Below are 19,634 nucleotides of genomic sequence, written 5' to 3'. Positions count from 1 at the left end.
TTATGAGAAAATTTAAAACTCTCTGTGTAGCTCACGTTTTATTACTGTTGCATAGGGGCTTTATATAAACAACGAGAAAAATTTAGGAAATAACCTTAATTTAGAAAATAACCTACTTCATTCAAGTGCTTTTTTTATATTGTTATACAGTTCTTTAGGCTATATCATACTGATCTTTAGGCTTATTGTTTAGCTCTATGACCTATTTTTCATCATTACTTTTATTAAATCTGTCTTCTATTGATTTTTAAAGTACTTTGATTACATTAATCTCCCAAATTATAGGGAAAGGAAAAAATGGCTTATAAACATCTTCATAGCTAACCACTGACTCTAGTAAAATGTTCTTGTAAGTTGGTAAAAACCCAAATACTTGTTGTCCTGGGTAAATATATTTACTTTTAGCTGTTTAATGAAGTGAGAGACCTTGAGTTTTGTTTGGCAAAGATGACCTTTTATTAGGCAGTTTCATCAGGGGCTCGTGTTTGGTTGAGAATGATGGGGGTTTTTCCCTGTCTTGAAAGTCGTTTATGAGTGGTAATTTTAATTGAGCACATAATTCCAAAGACAGTGTTCTTGAAGTTATAATGATTTTTGGGATGTTAAATGGGAAAAAATTGGGAATGTGGTGGTCTCCAATTCACCACGTAATACTAGTGACCTGTGACTTGGGAAAATAGTAGGCGGAAAATATTGCTGAGGATGTGTGTGTAACAATCTCTTTTGCTGATTTTTAGAGGCATATAGTTTTGTTTACCAGACAAATGGGGATAGATGATGTATAGGATAAAGAACTTTCTTAGATGTTTTCAGGAAAACTAGGGTGATTGAGCCTGAAAATTTCTTTGAAATGAGAGGAAACTAAGAACTGTGTATTACAATTCTTTGATTTTACTTGTTCGAAAATTAATATTGATTTGTACACTAAGACTCTATAAAAAAAACTAAATTTATCATTTTAGGGGATGAGAATTTATATTAATATAACTTTAAATTACCTAAGTAACACATTTAACCACATTCTCACTGAAAAAGAAGTAAACAATTCAGATGAAAATGTTTTATTCCCTCATTCATCCCTTTTGCCTTAGGTAGCTATATAAATAAAAAGTATATACACACATCCGTATGGATATACACACACGCACTTGTATTTGAGTGGCCTTTTATTACAAAATTTCTGTAGCTTGCTTTTTCATAACTTAATGTCTTTGACTCTCTCTTTCCCTCCCTCCCTCCCTTCCTCTCCTTGTCTCCCTCCTTGCCCCTTCCTCAGCTTATGTCTCTTTGTTTCAATACAGAAAGATTCCTATCTCATTCTTTTAAACTTCTGTATGGAATTTAATAGTGTGCATTCAATTTTTTTCATGTTCTTATTTTGGATATTGGATTATTGATGTGTGCACATACCTGTTTATGCTTCATTGCAATGTAATATATTTAACAATAAATGGGTGATTCACAATGAAGAATATGATCCCTTAAAAGAGAATAGTATTTTTTTTAATGTTTTTTTTTTATTATATTATGTTAGTCACCATACAGTACATCCCTGGTTTTTGATGTAAAGTTCCATGATTCATTAGTTGCGTATAACACCCAGTGCACCATGCAATACGTGCCCTCCTTACTACCCATCACCAGTCTATCCCATTCCCCCACCCCCTCCCCTCTGAAGCCCTCAGTTTGTTTCTCAGAGTCCATAGTCTCTCATGCTTCATTCCCCCTTCTGATTACCTCCCCTTTCTTTATCCCTTTCTTCCCCTACTGATCTTCCTAGTTCTTATGTTCCATAGATGAGAGAAATCATATGATAATTGTCTTCTCTGCTTGACTTATTTCACTTAGCATTATCTCCTCCAGTGCCGTCCATGTTGCAGCAAATGTTGAGAAATCGTTCTTTCTGATAGCTGAGTAATATTCCATTGTATATATGGACCACGACTTCTTAATCCAGTCATCTGTTGAAGAGCATCTCGGTTCCTTCCACGATTTAGCTGTTGTGGACAATGCTGCTATGAACATTGGGGTGCATATGGCCTTTCTCTTCACTACGTCTGTCTCTTTGGGGTAAATACCCAGTAGTGCAATGGCTGGGTCATAGGGTAGCTCAATTTTTAACTTTTTAAGGGACTTCCACACTGTTTTCCAGAGCGGCTGTACCAACTTGCATTCCCACCAACAATGTAGGAGGGATCCCCTTTCTCCACATCCTCTCCAACAATTGTTGTTTCTTGCCTTGTCCATTTTTGCCATTCTAACTGACGTAAGGTGGTATCTTAGTATGGTTTTGATTTGAATTTACCTGATGGCTAATGATTTTGAACATTTTTTCATGTGTCTGTTAGCCATTTGTGTGTCATCATTGGAAAAGTGTCTGTTCATATCTTCTGCCCATTTTATGATTTGTTTGTTTCTCGTGTATTGAGTTTGAGAAGTTCTTTGTAGATCTTGGATACCAGTCTTTTATCTGTAGTATCACTTGCAAATATATTCTCCCATTCCATGGGCTGCCTCTTAGTTTTTTTGACTGTTTCCTTGGCTGTGCAGAAGCTTTTTATCTTGATGAAGTCCCATAAATTCATTTTATCTTTTGTTTCTTTTGCCTTTGGGGATGTGTCATGAAAAAGTTTGCTTTGGCCGATGTCGTAGAGGTTGCTGCCTATGTTCTCCTCTAGGATTTTGATGGATTCATGTCTCACATCGAGGTCTTTCATCCATTTGGAGTTTATCTTTGTGTGTGGTGTGAGAGAGTAGTCAAGTTTCATTCTTTTGCATGTAGCTGTCCAATTTTCCCCGCACCATTTATTGAAGAGACTGTCTTTTTTTCCACCGGATGTTTTTTCCTGCTTTATCGAAGATTAGTTGCCCAAAGAGCCGAGGGTCCATTTCTGGGTTCTGTATTCTGTTCCATTGGTCTACGTGTCTGTTTTTGTGCCAGTACCATGCTGTCTTTGTTATCACAGCTTTGTAGTACAGCTCGAAATCCAGCATTGTGATGCCCCCAGCTTTGTTTTTCCTTTTCAACAGTTCCTTGGTGATTCGGGGCCTTTTCTGGTTCCATACAAATTTAAGGACTATTTGTTCCAAGAGAATAGTATTTCTTGAGGTTCATTTTAAGGATGTACTTTACCTACCTATATTATGAAGAATAGATAGGGCTTCCACTTTCTGCTCCAGGGCACAGTGCTCTTATGAGGGTTCCCCCCGCACCTCCACCAGCAGCATTTGTATTTTCCTTTTGGCTTTTACTAACCTTATTGATCAAAGCACCACTAATAATATGTATTTTTTTGAACATGTGCTGCCATTAAGTCAGGTCTTTTCCAGTTTTCAGGTCCAGAAAAGGGGGACTTTACACTTTATTAAATTTCTTTCTGAAAGAAACTCTTACATCTTTTTTTTTTTTTCTTAAGAAATTTAAACAAAATTATTAGAGAGAGCACTCATGCACACCTATGTGGTGGGGGGAGGGACAAAGGGAGAGGGAGGGAGAATCCCAAGCAGGCTCCGTGCCCAGTGTGGAGCCTGATACCAGGGCTCAGTCTGAAATCGACCCTGAGATCATGACCTGAGCCAAAATCAAGAGTTGGACGCTTAACTGACTTAGCCACCCAGGTACCCTGAAGCTCTTATATTTTTATCTTGTTAGATTCCAGGCTTTTGTATCCTCATCCAGTCATTTATTTAACAATACTTAACAATATTAAATCCTCACTAATTTATTTATTCAACAAACATCATGTGTTCACTGTACATAATAGTGTACTGGATAATCTATGAAATAGATAAAAGAATAAAGCATAGTCTTGTCTTCAAGGGCTTAGAGTTCACTGGGGAGATAAGTGTTTTATATAAAAATTATATAAGGAAAAAATTAACAGTGATAAAAATATCTTCTAAGGATTTGAGGAGAGAGGTAACTTGTATTTTGGAGGTTCAGGAGACATTTCCTGGTGGAGAGAGAAGTTTGAGATAAATGTGAAAGGTTTGGAAGAATTTAACATGGAGATTTAGGTACTGTGTGTACTAGAAAGAGAGAATAATGTGTGAGCTTGGAAATCAATAGCGCTGTTTCATATGCATCATTCATTACTTTCTAACCTAGTCTAGAAAGAGAAAATCTATTTTAAAAATTCATCTTATAAACTTTTACAGATTTACATGATTAATACTACCTAGTGTTGTAGCTCATATGTATTTTTTTAATGAAGAAACTTTTTTTTAAAAAGATTTATTTATTTTAGAGTAAAATAGTGTACAGTGAGTGAGTGGGGGTGGGGTAGGGGGAAGAACAGAGGGAGAGGGAGAATCTCAAGCAGACGCCATGCTGAGCAGGGAGCCTGAGGTGGGGCTCGATTTCATGACCCTGCGATCATAGCCTGAGATGAAACTAAGAGTCAGATACTTAACTGACTGAGCCACCCAGGTACCCTGTAGCTCATATTTTCTTAATTATGGGATCTTCTACATAGGAGTCTCTTACTTTATTTGAAAGTAAAGAACAAAAGGCAGGGAGAATTCTACCATAATAATAAAATAAATTTCATCTTGTATACTACTATACATTTTTTTTCCAAAGCACTTCTGACTTCGTGGAATGGAATAGCATTATTATATGGCTTATAATATCCATCTCATTTGATCTTCAGATCTATCTAGTATTAGGGACGACTTACTTAACAGAAAGCTTAAGGAAGCAATTTTGAATTCTAAAGTTGCACAAAGTTTTACTGTGCAGTAGTTCTTTGGATATTCCTCATGTACTTATTTTTTCATATCCTCTGATTTCATATCTTCTACAAATTTGATAAACATAGCTTTGTATTTCTTTCCAAAGCATTGGTAAAATTATTTAGTATTAAGAGACAGTTAAAGGGGCGCCTGGGTGGCATAGTGGTTAAGCATCTGCCTTCGGCTCAGGGCGTGATCCCGGCGTTATGGGATCGAGCCCCACATCAGGCTCCTCCGCTAGGAGCCTGCTTCTTCCTCTCCCACTCCCCCTGCTTGTGTTCCCTCTCTCGCTGGCTGTCTCTATCTCTGTCGAATAAATAAATAAAATCTTTAAAAAAAAAAAAAAGAGACAGTTAAACCTTTTCCAAAACTGACATGATCTATTATCAGCACCTTGGATATAGCTTTTCTGTTTCTTATGAATGGTTGTTCAATTACTTATGGGTCTTAATGACTACTGTTACTTATCTTGTATTTCTTCATCTTGCCATAAATCAGTGCTTCTCAATCAAGGGTGACTTGCCTCTCAGGGAACTGTTGGCAGTATCTGGAGACAGTTTTGGTTGTCACAGCTGGCAGGTGCTATGGTGTCTAGTTGGTAGAGATGCCTACTGAACATTGTACGATGTGCAGGAGAGCTCCCTACAGAAGGATTATTTGGCTCAATGTCAATAATGTAGAGGTTTTCCAATGTAGAGGTTTCCCAGCCTTACCCTGTCAGAAGAGAATTTGGTGAATGTTTTGTTGAACTCCAGATAGTCCTTGTTTCTGGATTCATTTCATCTGCTAGTCCTGTAACTTCTAAAATAAAGAAGCGCTTAGGTCAGCATAGTTTATTCCTGGTGATCTCCATCTTCTGTTGAATATTCCTTTTGACCTGCTCTTGATGTTATTGCACAGAATTGTCACTAAACCTTTCCTTTTCTATAGTTCTGTGGTTGGGGATCTGCCTTTCTCTTTTTGGCAATGAGGAGTCCATTTCTTGTTTCAATCTTTAGAGACTTCGTTTTATAGGTGATTCAAAGGTCACTGAGACTGCTTTAGCAGTTTTAGCCAGATTCACATTAACTGAAACATCTTTATAAGAGCTAGGTGCTTTCTTACAATCTTTTTTGCCTGATAGTTTGTTCTTCAGGCCTCTTTTAATAGTGCATATTGTGAAACCTGAAAAAACTAAGTGGCATATGGAGCACCAGAGTATCTGGAATGATTAATGAGGTTCCGAAGCATGTTTGAAAATGAACAGACTTTTGTTTTATTCTTGTGACACATATCTTACTGTCAGGCACTTGTGAAACTATGAGAGACACAGAATTGTATTCCAGGATGCCAAGGAAACAGGATTATATTAGGAAAATATAATTAAATACTAATAAAATAATATACAGGTGATCTATACTTGGCTTTAGTACTGAGACAGTTTTGTTACCTCCTCTGCTGTGTGGGGAAGTGGAACGTGAATGGAAGTGGGGAATTGCATTGCCAAACCACTCCCTTTACTCTTCGTGGCCAGTCAGGTTTCCTTCTGGTGCCTGTTTCCTACTGAGGAATTGTAAGGAGCTGTGTGTGATGTACCTGTGATATACCTGTGATACACCTGTGTGCTACTGTCCAAGCCCCCCCACAACTTACTGCTCTGGTGGGGCCTTGACACCTGTGTGGTGGGTAACATCACAACACAGGCCGGTACTTTTTCTCTTATTTATCATTACTCACCTCACTAGGCCTCGCAAATTATAAAATGGGTTTATTTAAAAGATATAATGAACTGTTTGACTGAGAGGGTTTATTGGTACTGAACCATGAGCTCTCTTAATTTCTTGATTAAAGATGAGCAGTCTCAGGTTGATTTAATTATACTGAAGAACAGAGTCTTAAATTCACCACATAAATGGTGCAAAGATGGTTATGTTTAGTTTCTCTTCCATCTACTTAACAAGTGTTCATTGAAGGCTTGGCATATGTATGAACCTTTATTTCTAAAACCAAAATGACAGTTTGGGTTTTTGACCTAAGGACGTGTTGAAAAAGGAACTTTGTAGGAAAAGGCTCTAAAAACTCAGATCCCCTTTTTAGTTTTTGACTAGTCTTTGCTAAATAAATTATTTTTAATCTCTGTAACCAGATCTCTCTTGAGATCTCCATTAATTTGGTTTTTGTGTGTTCCAGACTGAAGGAAAGAAAATCAGAATCCCAAACTCTGAGCAGGATGAACTTCATAATTAGATTTTTTTTCCTTTTTGGTTTGTAAATAGATTTCTGTATGGACCTGCACATTGTTTTCTTTCTCTTTCATTTGCTATCCTTTCTGAATAAATGAATGTATCTAACTCAGAGTGGCAAAGCAATCTGCTCTCCCAGGCAATTCCTCTGCTGTATGTTGGGTAATGCTGGTTTACTTGGTGATTGTTACCACATTTGAGGTTATGTTGTGTATAAATAAAAATAAATGGTGTTTTTATAAGGAGACATATCCTGGAGGGAGATTCTGAGTGTTCAATTGCCCATGATTTTCAACTAGGTCTAAGAAATTGGAGTTAGATCTATTTATCATTATTGTATTATAAGTTTCTGGGGAGAAGAGAACACAGTTTGCCTTTGGCTTCTGACAGTGCAGGAACAAATTTAGGCTCATTAAAAAATAAGAACAAATGTTAAAAAAGAAAAACAATCATAACTTTATCTGGAATGTTTTCTTTCTACACACTGTGTAGGATTGTAAAATATTTATTTTACGTGAGGATGGTCATGGCAGCACCTGTTAAATGACTTATCCTCTGCAAGCAGCTGATTGCATTGTTCTTATCTTTGGTCTCTTTTGCCTTCTTTTTCCATAATGTATTGGTATAGCCTTTGAAATATTAAGGGCTAGAGGAGTTTTAAGACAGCCAGTTCAGAAGTCATAGTTGAAAGACAATAGGACTACTGCCTTCTTCAGGTTTTCTGGTTTTCTAAGGCAAGATGGCAGAATGCTTTCAGATATGTCTGTGACTTTATAGAACACCTTATTTTTCTATATTCTCCTTAATGAAATCCTCTGAATTTATAAGAAATACCTCCTGTGCTTGGGATCGTGAGTTTACTTTTTTTGGTGTTTTCCCCATAACTGTAAGAAGTATGAGGGAGTGCATAAATCACAGAGTACTAAATAAGTGTCAAATCAAGCAAGCCAGTCTTTTTTATTTATTTTTTTCTCTTTTCACAGCTGTATTTCACTTGAATTGCTCGTACTTTCCAAGGGGCCTGGAGAGCTATTTATTTTGTGGTTAGCAGAGAAAAAGGGGCCTTGTATGCAGTTTTAGCTCAGTACAGTATAAACATAGTTGAAATTTTATGCAGAACACTTCCATATTTTTTTGAAAATTCATATGTAATTCCATTTTTACTCAGAAATTATGAAAATGCTTAAAAATTATGTCTGTGTTTGGGTTACAGTACATCGTTGGATCTATAGCTTGAAGACATTAAGTTTAAATTAGTGTATTCTAAGCCAAAAATTCAGAGAAAGGCTCTATTACCCTCCACTGTTATAAAAGAGATCTCTAGTAGAGAAGGCTCATGAAAAAGAAGATCCCCTTTTAGGGGTGACATTTATACCTGTAATGTTAAGGCTAACCTAAAAGAGCAAAGTGATGTATTTCTGTGTGTGTGTGTGTGTGTGTGTGTGTGTGTGTGTGTGTCTGTGTGTGTGTGTGTGTTTCCAGCTTAATTTTACTGTTACATAATTTTGAGCTTTGAAATTTAGGATTAAAATGACTGCATGGATCCGTTGTATGGCTAGACCACAATTTATAAAGCTCTTTCCCAGTTTTGATTATTTCTATTGCTTACATTATTCATGTTCGTAATAATGTGATGAATGTGTTTATATACAGATGTTTGTCAGTACCTGTGATTATCTCCAAGAACCATTGGGCTAAACGTTATGAACATCTGTAACGCTCTGTGTCTATTTTGCCAAATTGCTGTCTGGTAATTTATACTAGTTTATGTTTTTGCAATCAGTGTTTATATTTGAACAAATATCACAAATTCACCAATATTGAGCATAATAGTTAAAAAATCTATAAGACTTTCCATAGATTCTCAAAAATATAGAAGGAAAATCTTAAGAATTTGGTCCAGCATTTTGCAGAGGAGGACAGTGAAGCCCAGGTAATAAAATAGGGGTGCCTGGCTGGCATATTTGGTGGCACGTGCTACTCGTGAGCTCAGGGTTGTGAGTTTGAGCCCTGCGTTGGGTGTGGAGATTACTTAAAAATAAAAAAAAATCTTAAAAAAAATAAAATAGTAAGTTGAAGTCAGGTTGGAATTTTTATTATTTTTCTGGAATTCTGGTTCAGTGTTTGGATTAGAGATCACTATTTTATTATTTATTGAATGTCTGTTAAAACATGGCTAGGTGCTATACTGGGCACTTTGCTTTTTAAAAAATCTGATCTTCCCAATAACCCAAATGGTGAATGGCTTGAAACTGTTTTAACCATTTATAGGGACGAGGACCAAAGGAAGGAATGAGGTCAGTCTTCAAATGGTCAGTGTGAAAAAGGATGGAGTAAGGAAGGGGGAATTCACAGGGGAGTATTTTGGCTTAGTACAAGGAAGAACTTTTTTACTAAAGAGTACAGTAGTGCTAATCACTGAAGAAAGGGAAGATCACATCGAATGGCATTGCTGTGTGTTTGTCAGGAATGTGGAAAATGGGGTCCGTGCGTTGGGTAAGAGAGGGAACTAGTTGACTAAAGATAATGCATTAGAAAGAGTACATTAGAGTACCTCGCCGGTAGTTTAATGCTTGATAATAATAACTATTATTAATAGCAATTAGATAAAAAGATACCATGAACTCTCTGAAGCTAGTGACAGAATAAGCAAAGATGCTGATAAATAATGAAAGAAGTAAACAAAGGAAGATGGAAGGGAGGGAGAAAACTAAAGCCAAGCCCTTTCTGTCTCAGAAAGCCAAGGAGTCAGAGAGTTTCCAGAAGATAGTCAATTTGTTGTAAAATATTAGATCAAGGTTAAAAAGAAAGAGAAGTGTAATACACAGATGAAAAAGTGAAAAATCACCCATAATCTATCCAGAGATAAAAATTGTTAACATTTTATTGATTCTTCTCAAATCTTTGAATGTGAATTTCAAAGTATATCTATAAATATATATAGGTAGATATAAATGTGTCATTAAACATCCTGTTAAGTCACCTGCTTTTATCACGTAATAAACATATGAAGATGTCAGTAAATTTGGATATACATTATAATTTTCTGTTTCATAGAATTCCATTATGTGGTTGAACATACAATAGATATTTCAGTTATTTGTTTTCCCATTGTATAAACACTATTCACTTACCTCTGTGTTTGGTGCCACTGTCATAGTTGAGGCTATCTTTTTTTGCCTAAACTGTATTAGTCACTTAATTTTCCCTTGTCCTCCTGCAGGCTGTTCTCTATACTTTTGCGTGAACAAATGCTGTGACAAGCATTTTGGTGCATATATCTTTGTGTGCTCGTTCATTTATTTTGTTTAAATTCTTAGAAGTGGAATTGCTGGGTCCAATTAAAAGGTATGCATATGTAAGGTTTCACTACATATTGCAAGATCTTCCCCCATAAAGATTTTAAAAAACTTACCATCATTGCCTGTTAGGTATGTGAAGGTCCCATTTCCCTACATCCTTGCCAACAGTCTTTTTAATGTGATAATCTTAGAAATTTTTGATCTCACTAAATTTCATGTTAGCCTGTTACCTGTAAATATTTCCGAGATTGCTGGAGAAAGGATTGAACTAGGGATTGCAAGTATCAATACCAATATCATTCCCCTTTCTGAGCCTATACCAAATAGCGGCGATTGATCTTGTCTGAAGTTCTAAAGACAGATAAAATGTTTTAGCTAATGAGGGAGTTCTTGAGTAATTAGAGAAGAACTGTAACAGAAGAACAGTGATCCACTTGGTCCATTTAGTTCTGGGGTTTCCTGTCATACTGCTTATAAGCATGGCTGGATGTAGTGGAAATGGAATGTTACTGTTTTTGGCATTTTTAAAGTGGGGGGACAAACTAGTAGTGAATTATTTTGCAGAGACAATGTAATTTTGTTCTTTTATCATTAAGGTAATCGCTCCTCAGAAATAGAGTTGTTGAACTTAAACCATGTGAAAATTGTAAAATTTAATAAGCTCTCAGATAAGATTAGAAGCCTTATCTTATATACACTGGGATATGTTTTTAATTTTGCACCTACTGCCTAAGGAGATGTATTGGCTGTCTATACTTAGCAGGTTCCGGTTTTGTGTTTGTTTTGTTTTGTTTTTAATTAAAGTCATGATATCAACAGTGTTGGTCTTATTTTGAATCTTCTTTTAACGGTGCTTTGCATAAATTTTTTTGACTACTAAGTAGAATAGTTTGGTGAATGCTGCTGGCTTGGTTATGCTTCAGCTTAACTGAGTCTAGGGGTTTAAAATCAGCCATAAATTAAAAACATTATTTGGGTTTCTGTAATATAACAATTCATTATGTTGTTATCTTACAGAAAAGGAAAAGAGTTTCAGATTATATTCTTAATGGTTATTAGGATTTTCAAGGGTGATTTTCGTGGATGTTGTACTTAGGTGGAATGGTGATCATGTCGCCTCTCCTTTGCAAAATGATCTGAAGCAGACACTTTTCCCCACATCTGGCAGAGACAGAGGACTGATTGTAGGTAGCGAGAACAGATATATGAGTGACTGAGCCTGTTCTGCTGGCCGACTCGTTAACAATGTCTGAAATCTGTTAAGTATATCAAGCCGTGGATGTGCTTAGGAGGATTTATGAATGAATTTTTATTTTAAGCTTGAAGGTAGATTGATCATAGTTGAAGATAAATAAAGCAAGTATGCTTTAATTAAAATCTTTTGGTTGCAGGTTAAAACCTGCTTACTGTAAAAAAAAAAAAAAAAACCAAACCTAGCTTAATATAAGCAAAATGGAATTGGTTAGGCCATTGTCCCATCTCACTGAATGCAGGAATGACTCTTTATTACCTTAGTTTAGTCATGTTCAGCAAACTGATCAAGGGTAAGATTGGCCCTCATCTTGGTCAAGTGCCTACTCCTGGTCCAGTTGTTGGTGGCAAGGAGTATGGAGCCATCTTTTAAATTTATCCATGATTATTGCAGGCCTTTGGGGGGTAGCCTGAGGTGTAAATTCTTTGGGAATTTATAGTGAACAGTTCATTTGTAGTGAACAATTCATTTGTAGTGAGTTTGCTTTAAGTGACGGATTACTTTTTATGTTTAGTAATTGGAAACCTGTAAGGGTTATGCTTTGTAAAGTTCATAGTTTCATTTTAACATAGTAATTAGAAAGTAAGACTAAGTCCTTTTTGATTTTTACATATCTTAGGTACTTTCTTCTTTGAGATGACAACCACATAGTAACAGCACAGTGCCTGGCAAATGCTCTTGGTTGAATGAGGGAGTACTTGAGAGGAAGTGACTCACTCATATGGGGCCTTGCGCACCAAATTTATAAAGTGACCCCCTCCATCCCCAGGGACCTAGTCTTCATAATTGCCTTTTAGATTTTTCTTTTTATTGGATTTCTTTTGTTATTAGGCCAACACAGAGCTTTTTATCTTATGAATTACTGAACCAAACAAAAAAAGTTTATTGAGGTCCTTTTGAGGTACATTGTTGTATCTAAGCATTAGAAAGACTAGAAAGCTTAGAAAGACTTTTTAAAACCAGATGTTTAATGGGAACTTTTTATAAAGATAAAAATGTAACAAAACAAATGCTTAAAGTCTTAAAACGAAGGGGTGGGTATTGCTGGACAGTCCACCTTCATATATAGCTAGACTCTGACAACTTCTTGCCACCTCTGCAAACACCACCTAGTCCAAGGCGTCAGCATTTCTTCTGGAACAGCAGTAGCTTTCAACATGGTCTTCCTGCATTTCCTTTTACCCCTTGACAGTGTGTTCTCCAAAGGGTAGGACTTAACGTTGGATCGCTTATTACTGTGTTAAAATTTTTTCAGTGGATTCCCATTCTAAAATAAAACCTAACATCTTTCCATGACCTAGAAAGTCCCACATGATTTGGCCCCTCCTTCTGTCACCTTAAGTCTAGTGCTGTAACCCCTTCATTGTGCTGCAGTCCGATGACCTCCAAGCACACCACATTAAGCTTCTGCACTTGAAGTTTTCATTGCTGGAGCTGTCTTCATTGCTTTTCAAAGAGGTTTTCCCTGACAACCATAACTGATAGAGCACCGCTCATTTCTCTTTACTTCTTTCTTCCTGTTTTACTTTTTCTTTATAGCAGTTACAACCTGACAGCATACATTTGTTTACTTCTATATCTCTTTCTTCTTCTGGACTCCAGGCTTCATGAGGTCAGGGATTTTGTCTTTTTTATTCACTGCTATGTCCTCAGTGTCGGCGCATAATGGGTGCTCTGTAAATATTTGTTGAATAACATGAGTAAATAAATATATTTGTGTACTCCAGGTGGTAATTGGTTTAAATTGTTTTTTTACATCTGTGGTACTGGTAAATGTGAGGATGAGTATTGAATTCAGGAGATAGGAAGAAAAGAAATCAGCATTCTGTAGCTCTGGTGTGCTTTTTATAAAGCTCGTGGAAGTGGTTGCTTTATATAATTAGAATCGATGTTTTATAGTATTTGGTTATATTCCATTTAAGATGAAGAAGATGACTTTATGTGTAAGAAGGCAGCCTCTAAATCAAAAGAGAATGGAGGATCTACAAATAGTTATCTTGGAGCATCAAACATGAAAAAGAACGAAGAAAACACTAAGACCAAGAATAAACCTTTATCACCAATAAAACTTACCCCCACGTCAGTGCTTGATTATTTTGGAACTGGAAGTGTCCAAAGATCAGATAAGAAGATGGTAGCAAGCAAAAGAAAGCAGGTGAGTGTTCTACATGCAAGCAGGAATGTTCAGGATTTGTACCTAGTCACTCTTATATTAATAAGAGAAATTCGGATGTTAAAAATAGGCCAATATATTTTATTAATGAAAATAATCTTTCCTGTGATTATGGATAAAACATATTGCCATAATTTGAGAGGATGAAGAAGTTAGAATATTGCACATTTAATTTTTAAGATTTTATTAATTAATTTGACAGAGAGCACAAGCAGGGGGAGCACCAGGCAGAGGGAGTGTGAGTAGGGAGCCTGATGTGGGGCTGGATCCTAGGACCCTGGGATCATGACCTGAGCCAAAGGCAGATGCTTAATTGACTGAGCCATCCAGGCGCCCCCGCACATTTAATTTTTTTTATATTTGAAAGTGGGAAGAGAGAATTTAAATCATAAGGATAAATTGTAATTCTTAGAATTTAAATACACAGAATGCAAACTCACTTTATCATTGACCTCAGCCAGACCAAATTGGGCAATAACCTTGTTCCCAAATGAGGTTATAAGTATATAACTTATAAATAGGGCTTACCTGTTATACTTTGACCTTTTTACTTTGTCTGATGTTGGATTTATTTTTTTCTGGACATTTAGGAAACAAATACAGATAAATTATAGTGAAAGTAGTCTCCTGAATTCAACCCTGCCCAGTAGTGTGTATTTGTTGATTTCATTAGTGCCTCCATAGGACAAATTAACCATTCACACGTACTGGTTTGCCAATTCTGGACTATTTCCGAAGCCAAGATGTTGGTCTAAAGGTCTTTGGGGGGGTACTTCTTTTGAATATTTCAATAGAATTAAGTGAGAACCATCTGTAGGATATTTGCTCATTAGGAAATTGGATATGGTCAGGGAGTAGCTGTGAACATAACTTCTAGCTCGTATGCACTGAGACTGTTTTATAGCATAAACTTCTCTCTCATTGGTGTATTTAATTACCTACAGTCAAGAAAAAGCACCTTATTTTTAACTTAAGGTTTATGCTGACCTTGCTTGATTTTCTCTGAAATACAGCCTTCACAAAATGCAGACGATTCCAGATTAAATGATGAAGCCATCGCCAAGCAGTTGCAACTTGACGAGGATGCAGAGGTATTGGCATTTTGTTTAAGCATCTTTAGCAACTTGATGTCGTGCCTTGCTGTTTAGTCTACTTAGGCGAACAGTCACGAAGTTCTAGTTTAATTTTGGACTGGCTGTCATTGTAAGAGTTGCGCGTAAAATAAGTTAAAATCTAATGTATAAAAATCTAAATTTATGTAAAAGATAAATGATCAGAGCAGGGGATAATTATTTAAAGATTTATTATTAGATTTCTTCGAATGGAAGCCTTCTTTAGTATAGGTAAAATAATTTAATTTGGTCATATCCATTTTCTTTTCACTATGGGCAATTTCAGTCCATTCCTATGTCTGTAAGTTCTGTATATATGCTGATGATCCCTAAATCTGTCCCAGTTCAGAGTGCTGTCTTGAGTGATAAACCTGTTATATTCCTTCAACAAATATTGAGCCCTTACTGAGTGTGTGACCCAGTTCCAGCTAGGTCTTAAGGATACTGCAGTTTAAAAAAAATGCCAGGTCATTATAACTGCTGTGAAGAAAAGTAAAGGGATAGATAGTTTTGCGGGTGATTAGTGGGGTTATGAGTGTTCTCTTTTAAATAGAGGGATTAGGAAGGCCCCACCGAGGAAGTAACATTGGGGAACAAAATGAAATGATAATGGTGAGCCATGGGGCTGACTACCTAGAGGATGATTTCCTCTAAACAGAAAAGCAAGTGCTTTTCTAGAGGTAGAAACATTTGAGTTTGATGAATTTGGAAATCCTGTAAGTCATGACAAGTCTCTGGAACCTACCAAAAGGACTTGGAATGGTAAGGATTTTGGATTTTAGTCTCTGTGAGATGAGAAGCCATTGGAATGGTTGAATACAGAAGTGACATGATTTGATGGGTCTTAAAGTTATGCTGGCTGCTGGGAGGCTAATAAACCATGGTGGGGCAAGATCAAAAGCAGATTGGTTTGGAGACTGTTATAGTTGGGTAGGTGAGAGACGAGGTTGCCTTATACCTGGGTGGTAATGGAAGGGATAGTGAGAAGTGGTCATAATCTGTATGTGCTTTGAAGGTGCAACCTTCCAGTTGCTGCTAACAGATTGAGTGTAAGGAGGGAAAGAAAAGATGCAAAGATGACTCCATGTTTTTTGGCTCAAGCAACTGGATGAATGGTGTTATCATTTATTAAGATGAACACTGGTACAAAGAAAAGAATTCTGTTTTGGACATGCTAGTTTGAGATATCTCATGGGTTTCCAAATGGGGATGCAGAGTAGGTGTTTGGATAGAGGAATCTGGAGCTGGGGCCAAGGGGGAGGGTGTGGAGTGGGGGGAGATCTAAACTAAAGATGTATATTTGGGGATCATTAGCATTTGAATGCTATTTGAAACTCGTGTAACTGGGTGAGATCACGGGGAGAGTATGTAAACAGAAAAGAAGTCTCAGGATTGAACTCTAGGGTACTATTAACATGTAGAGGTCGGGAAGAGGAAGATGATCCAATGAAGGAGATTTAAGAAAGTGGCTAGTGAAGTAGGAAAATGAGGAAAGCTTGGTATTTTCTGGAGGTCAAATGAAAAAAGTATTTCAAGGAGGAGTGTTTGTCTCTGTCAGAGGCTCCAGACCTTGATATCTGATGCCTGAACTCCCTTCCTGTTTGTTCGCTTAAGTGTCATTTTCTCGTACTTCCTAAACTATATTAGAAACCCCTCCTACATACTATGTCGTACCCCGTTTTTTTAAACATTTATTATCATTGCTATTTATGTGTCTCCCTGTATGTAGGCTCTAAGCTCCACCCATCCGGGCTGTTTATGTTGCACTCAGCCTTTGTGACATCAGTGCTTCTTTTAGTGCTTGGCATGGAAAAGGCTCTTACTAAATGTTGTCAGAGAACAGTATTCCATTTTTCTGAAATGTATCTGATCACATTTTATTACTTTGGCAGTTTGTACTTTGTGTTTTCAAAATCTTTTCCATCTTAATTCAGTTACACTGAATTACATAAACTATAATGCCGCAGTCACCAATAATGAATTTCTAATGGGAGTATTTATATTTCTTCTGTTCCGGCTTCTCAGATCCTTTACTAGAAGTATACTGCATAGTGTGAAATTTGGGGAAAATGGTGTAGAGTTCAACCAGAAATCCTTGCAGGGCAATTGGAGGTTTAGAGTTTGAAGGACCTTTTGATGATGCAGATCTTTCATATTGATTTTAGTGTTAGATGTGTAGTTCGGTTGTGGTAAGTATACATTAGGCAACAGAGACTGTACCGATGTGCATCTGTCTGGCTTGCTTATGGTTCTGTGTAGCTCGAGTTGATTTTAGAAAAAACAAGAAAAGGCTTGGTTACTGTGCTGTCATGAGGTATATGCCAATTTCCAAGCCTTTTCTTTTGGATTAGATGGATTTGGACGTTCTTTCCTTTGTTTGAATAATATAAGGAGGCTTTTGTTTGATGTTACATTAAGCCATTTTATCAGGGGGCATAACACCAATTATTTTGTAAATGAGAAATATATTCCACTGCTACACGTTCTTTTCTGGAAAAGCTCCATTTTGCTGCAAATGAAAACACTAGAAATAACAACAAATAATTAGAGTATCTGTGTGTTACATTAGCATGTTAGGAAAACTTCTGATATGATCACTTAAATTTTCAAAAGTCAGAATAGATACATTTGAATTAGTAATTAAAAATTAGAGTTTGATGATTATAAGTGATAGTTACATTTGTATATATATTATTGAGTGCAAAGAAAATTACAAGTTTCTTGATTTCTTAGATTTACTTTTTTTTTGTGCCGTACAGACTATTGTTTTTCTGTTAGGGTGAGAGTCTTTTCAGAGCTCTTTGTAGAGTTCAAAATAAGGAGAAGTAAGAGATCTGTAAGTGTTGTATTGGGACCGTTAAGGAAAAACTATAGACTTTGAACTTTATAAGTGAGAAATGTGACTTTAAAAATATGCTCAATTTTGTCTGTTTCACCTGTAAAACTAGAAATAAATGTTCTGAAATCTAATTTGGCTTAATGAAGCAAACCTGTGATACTGAACTATTAGTATTAAGTAGAAGAATGTCATACTTACTTTCTGGAAAATATTTTTTCCAGTTTCTTGTAAGTATCATGACTCAGACATTTAAAAACTTTATTTACAGAAAAAAAAAAGCAACTTATTCTGTTGACACTTTTTACAGCTGGAGAGACAACTGCATGAAGATGAAGAGTTTGCCAGAACATTAGCCATGTTGGATGAAGAACCCAAGACCAAAAAGGTGGCGTTTCAGCAGGCTGTTTGTTTTGGCACTCTGTACACTGCAGATCAGTGTTCCCTTTCATCCCTGTGTATTTAGGCCCTGGAGATACAACCATGAGTCACTCTTCTAGAAAGAAGCTCAATTATTTAATTTATAAAAATGTTTTTGGAGAAGCTCATTGAGAAACTTATTCTTGCTAAAGGCAGGTTGATTGAGCCAAAGCCAACCAGAACCCTTCTTCACAAAACAATGAATTATAACACTTACTTAATCTTTGTCACCAGCGGGTTCTTATGTACTTGTTTGGAGAATAACACAAAGGTTACTAAAGAACTTAAACTTTAATAACTTTAGTGTTAATTACTGTCTTTTTGGGAGCACAGTTTTGCTATTTCTAATTAGCTAACTTTAAGATCTGTGTTATGACAGCCCCAAATAATAATGAGTATATTTTTGGGAATCTTTTAAAAGTGTCGGTGTTTTTTTTAAGCACTTGATCTTCAGAAAATTAGCCTTGTTTCCATTGAATCATACTCTATTAATATTGTCAATATCACTATCTATTTTAAAAGACTTTACAGAAGGTGGGTATAAGTCAAGGAATTGGGGGGACTTTGTCAGACAATTTGAAAAGACTTACTCCCCCTAAAAGCATTCAAATTATAATTATTTTAAAAAAATACTGTGTTTATGCATCCCAATTTGTGACCTCTTTGTAAAAATGGAGATTTGAGGGAGCAGTGGAGAGAGTTTTCCTCTCTTGAGAAAGTGCGCTGTCTTCTTTTGAGCTTTAGATTGTTTTTTTAATTTAGTCTTTTGGGTTTAGATGCAGTTTTCAGCTGCATAATACTAAATTTGAGAATTGAGATGAAAGAAACAGAAGCAAGTCTTCCATTCTCACAAGTTGGGAACAACTGTGATAATTTTTTATAGATGTATTTTTTATAACCTTTTATCAGTTTCCTCGTCTGTAAAGTTAAATGTAAGAAAAAATGCTTCGTTTTTCCCAGAAATCATATGGATGAATGAATGAAAATTTATTGTATTGTCTGCTTGCTTTGGAATGTGACCCTTAATCTTAGAATTAAAACTTAAATTAATTAAAACTTTGGCCAATTTTATCAACATATTTTGTGGTAGTAGTTTTCCTATTATTTGTCACATTTGACACTGTAAATTTTCTTAGGCTCGGAAGGACCCAGGAGAGAGAGAAGCATTTTCATCTGTCCAAGCCAATTTAAGTAAAGCAGAAAAACATACATCTCCTCATAAAGGTAATACTAACAGAGAAAAGTAAGCTGGAACATTTACGGAAGAAAATTCATGATAACCTGTTCAAACATTCTATTCAATAATTGCCTTGTATTGTTAGGTAGACATTATTTCATAGGGATGTTGAAGCATGTTCTTCTTAGACACTTTGAAAGCTATATTTGGGTATTAGCTCATGTTCAATGCCTGTCTACTCTATGATTGTTGTAAAAAATTTTTTCAGTTCTTGGTTTCATGTTAATTTCCAAGTATAGTGCAACATGTGGGCTTCAACATATGATGGCAAAGAACTAGATGTTTCGAGCTCATAGAGTTGACTCGTAGTTGTCCAGGTCATCTGAATCTCTCCTGCCGATTGTCT

General features: G+C 36.2%; 1 protein-coding gene across 12 annotated transcripts in view; it reads left to right on the top strand.

Moving 5' to 3' along the window:
- The window catches only part of RFC1 (replication factor C subunit 1), a 92,194-nt gene that overhangs the window by 31,614 nt on the left and 40,946 nt on the right, over positions 1 to 19,634 (top strand). For 11 of the 12 annotated variants that reach the window (XR_007187897.2, XR_007187898.2, XR_007187890.2 and 8 more), the window contains 4 exons: positions 13,433 to 13,665; positions 14,697 to 14,774; positions 17,942 to 18,019; positions 19,188 to 19,275. Coding sequence is in view for 4 of the 12 variants with exons in the window: in XM_026508749.4 (XP_026364534.2) it covers positions 13,433 to 13,665; positions 14,697 to 14,774; positions 17,942 to 18,019; positions 19,188 to 19,275 (477 nt within the window). In the remaining 8 variants the exon portion in view is untranslated. Of the gene's footprint in view, positions 1 to 10,215; positions 10,305 to 13,432; positions 13,666 to 14,696; positions 14,775 to 17,941; positions 18,020 to 19,187; positions 19,276 to 19,634 lie in introns of those variants that run through there. The other variant, XM_044387672.3, reaches the window with a different exon arrangement.

The sequence above is a fragment of the Ursus arctos genome, unplaced genomic scaffold (genome assembly GCF_023065955.2).
Source record: "Ursus arctos isolate Adak ecotype North America unplaced genomic scaffold, UrsArc2.0 scaffold_9, whole genome shotgun sequence".
Lineage (NCBI taxonomy): Eukaryota > Metazoa > Chordata > Mammalia > Carnivora > Ursidae > Ursus > Ursus arctos.
This window is presented reverse-complemented; position numbering and strand designations above follow the sequence as displayed.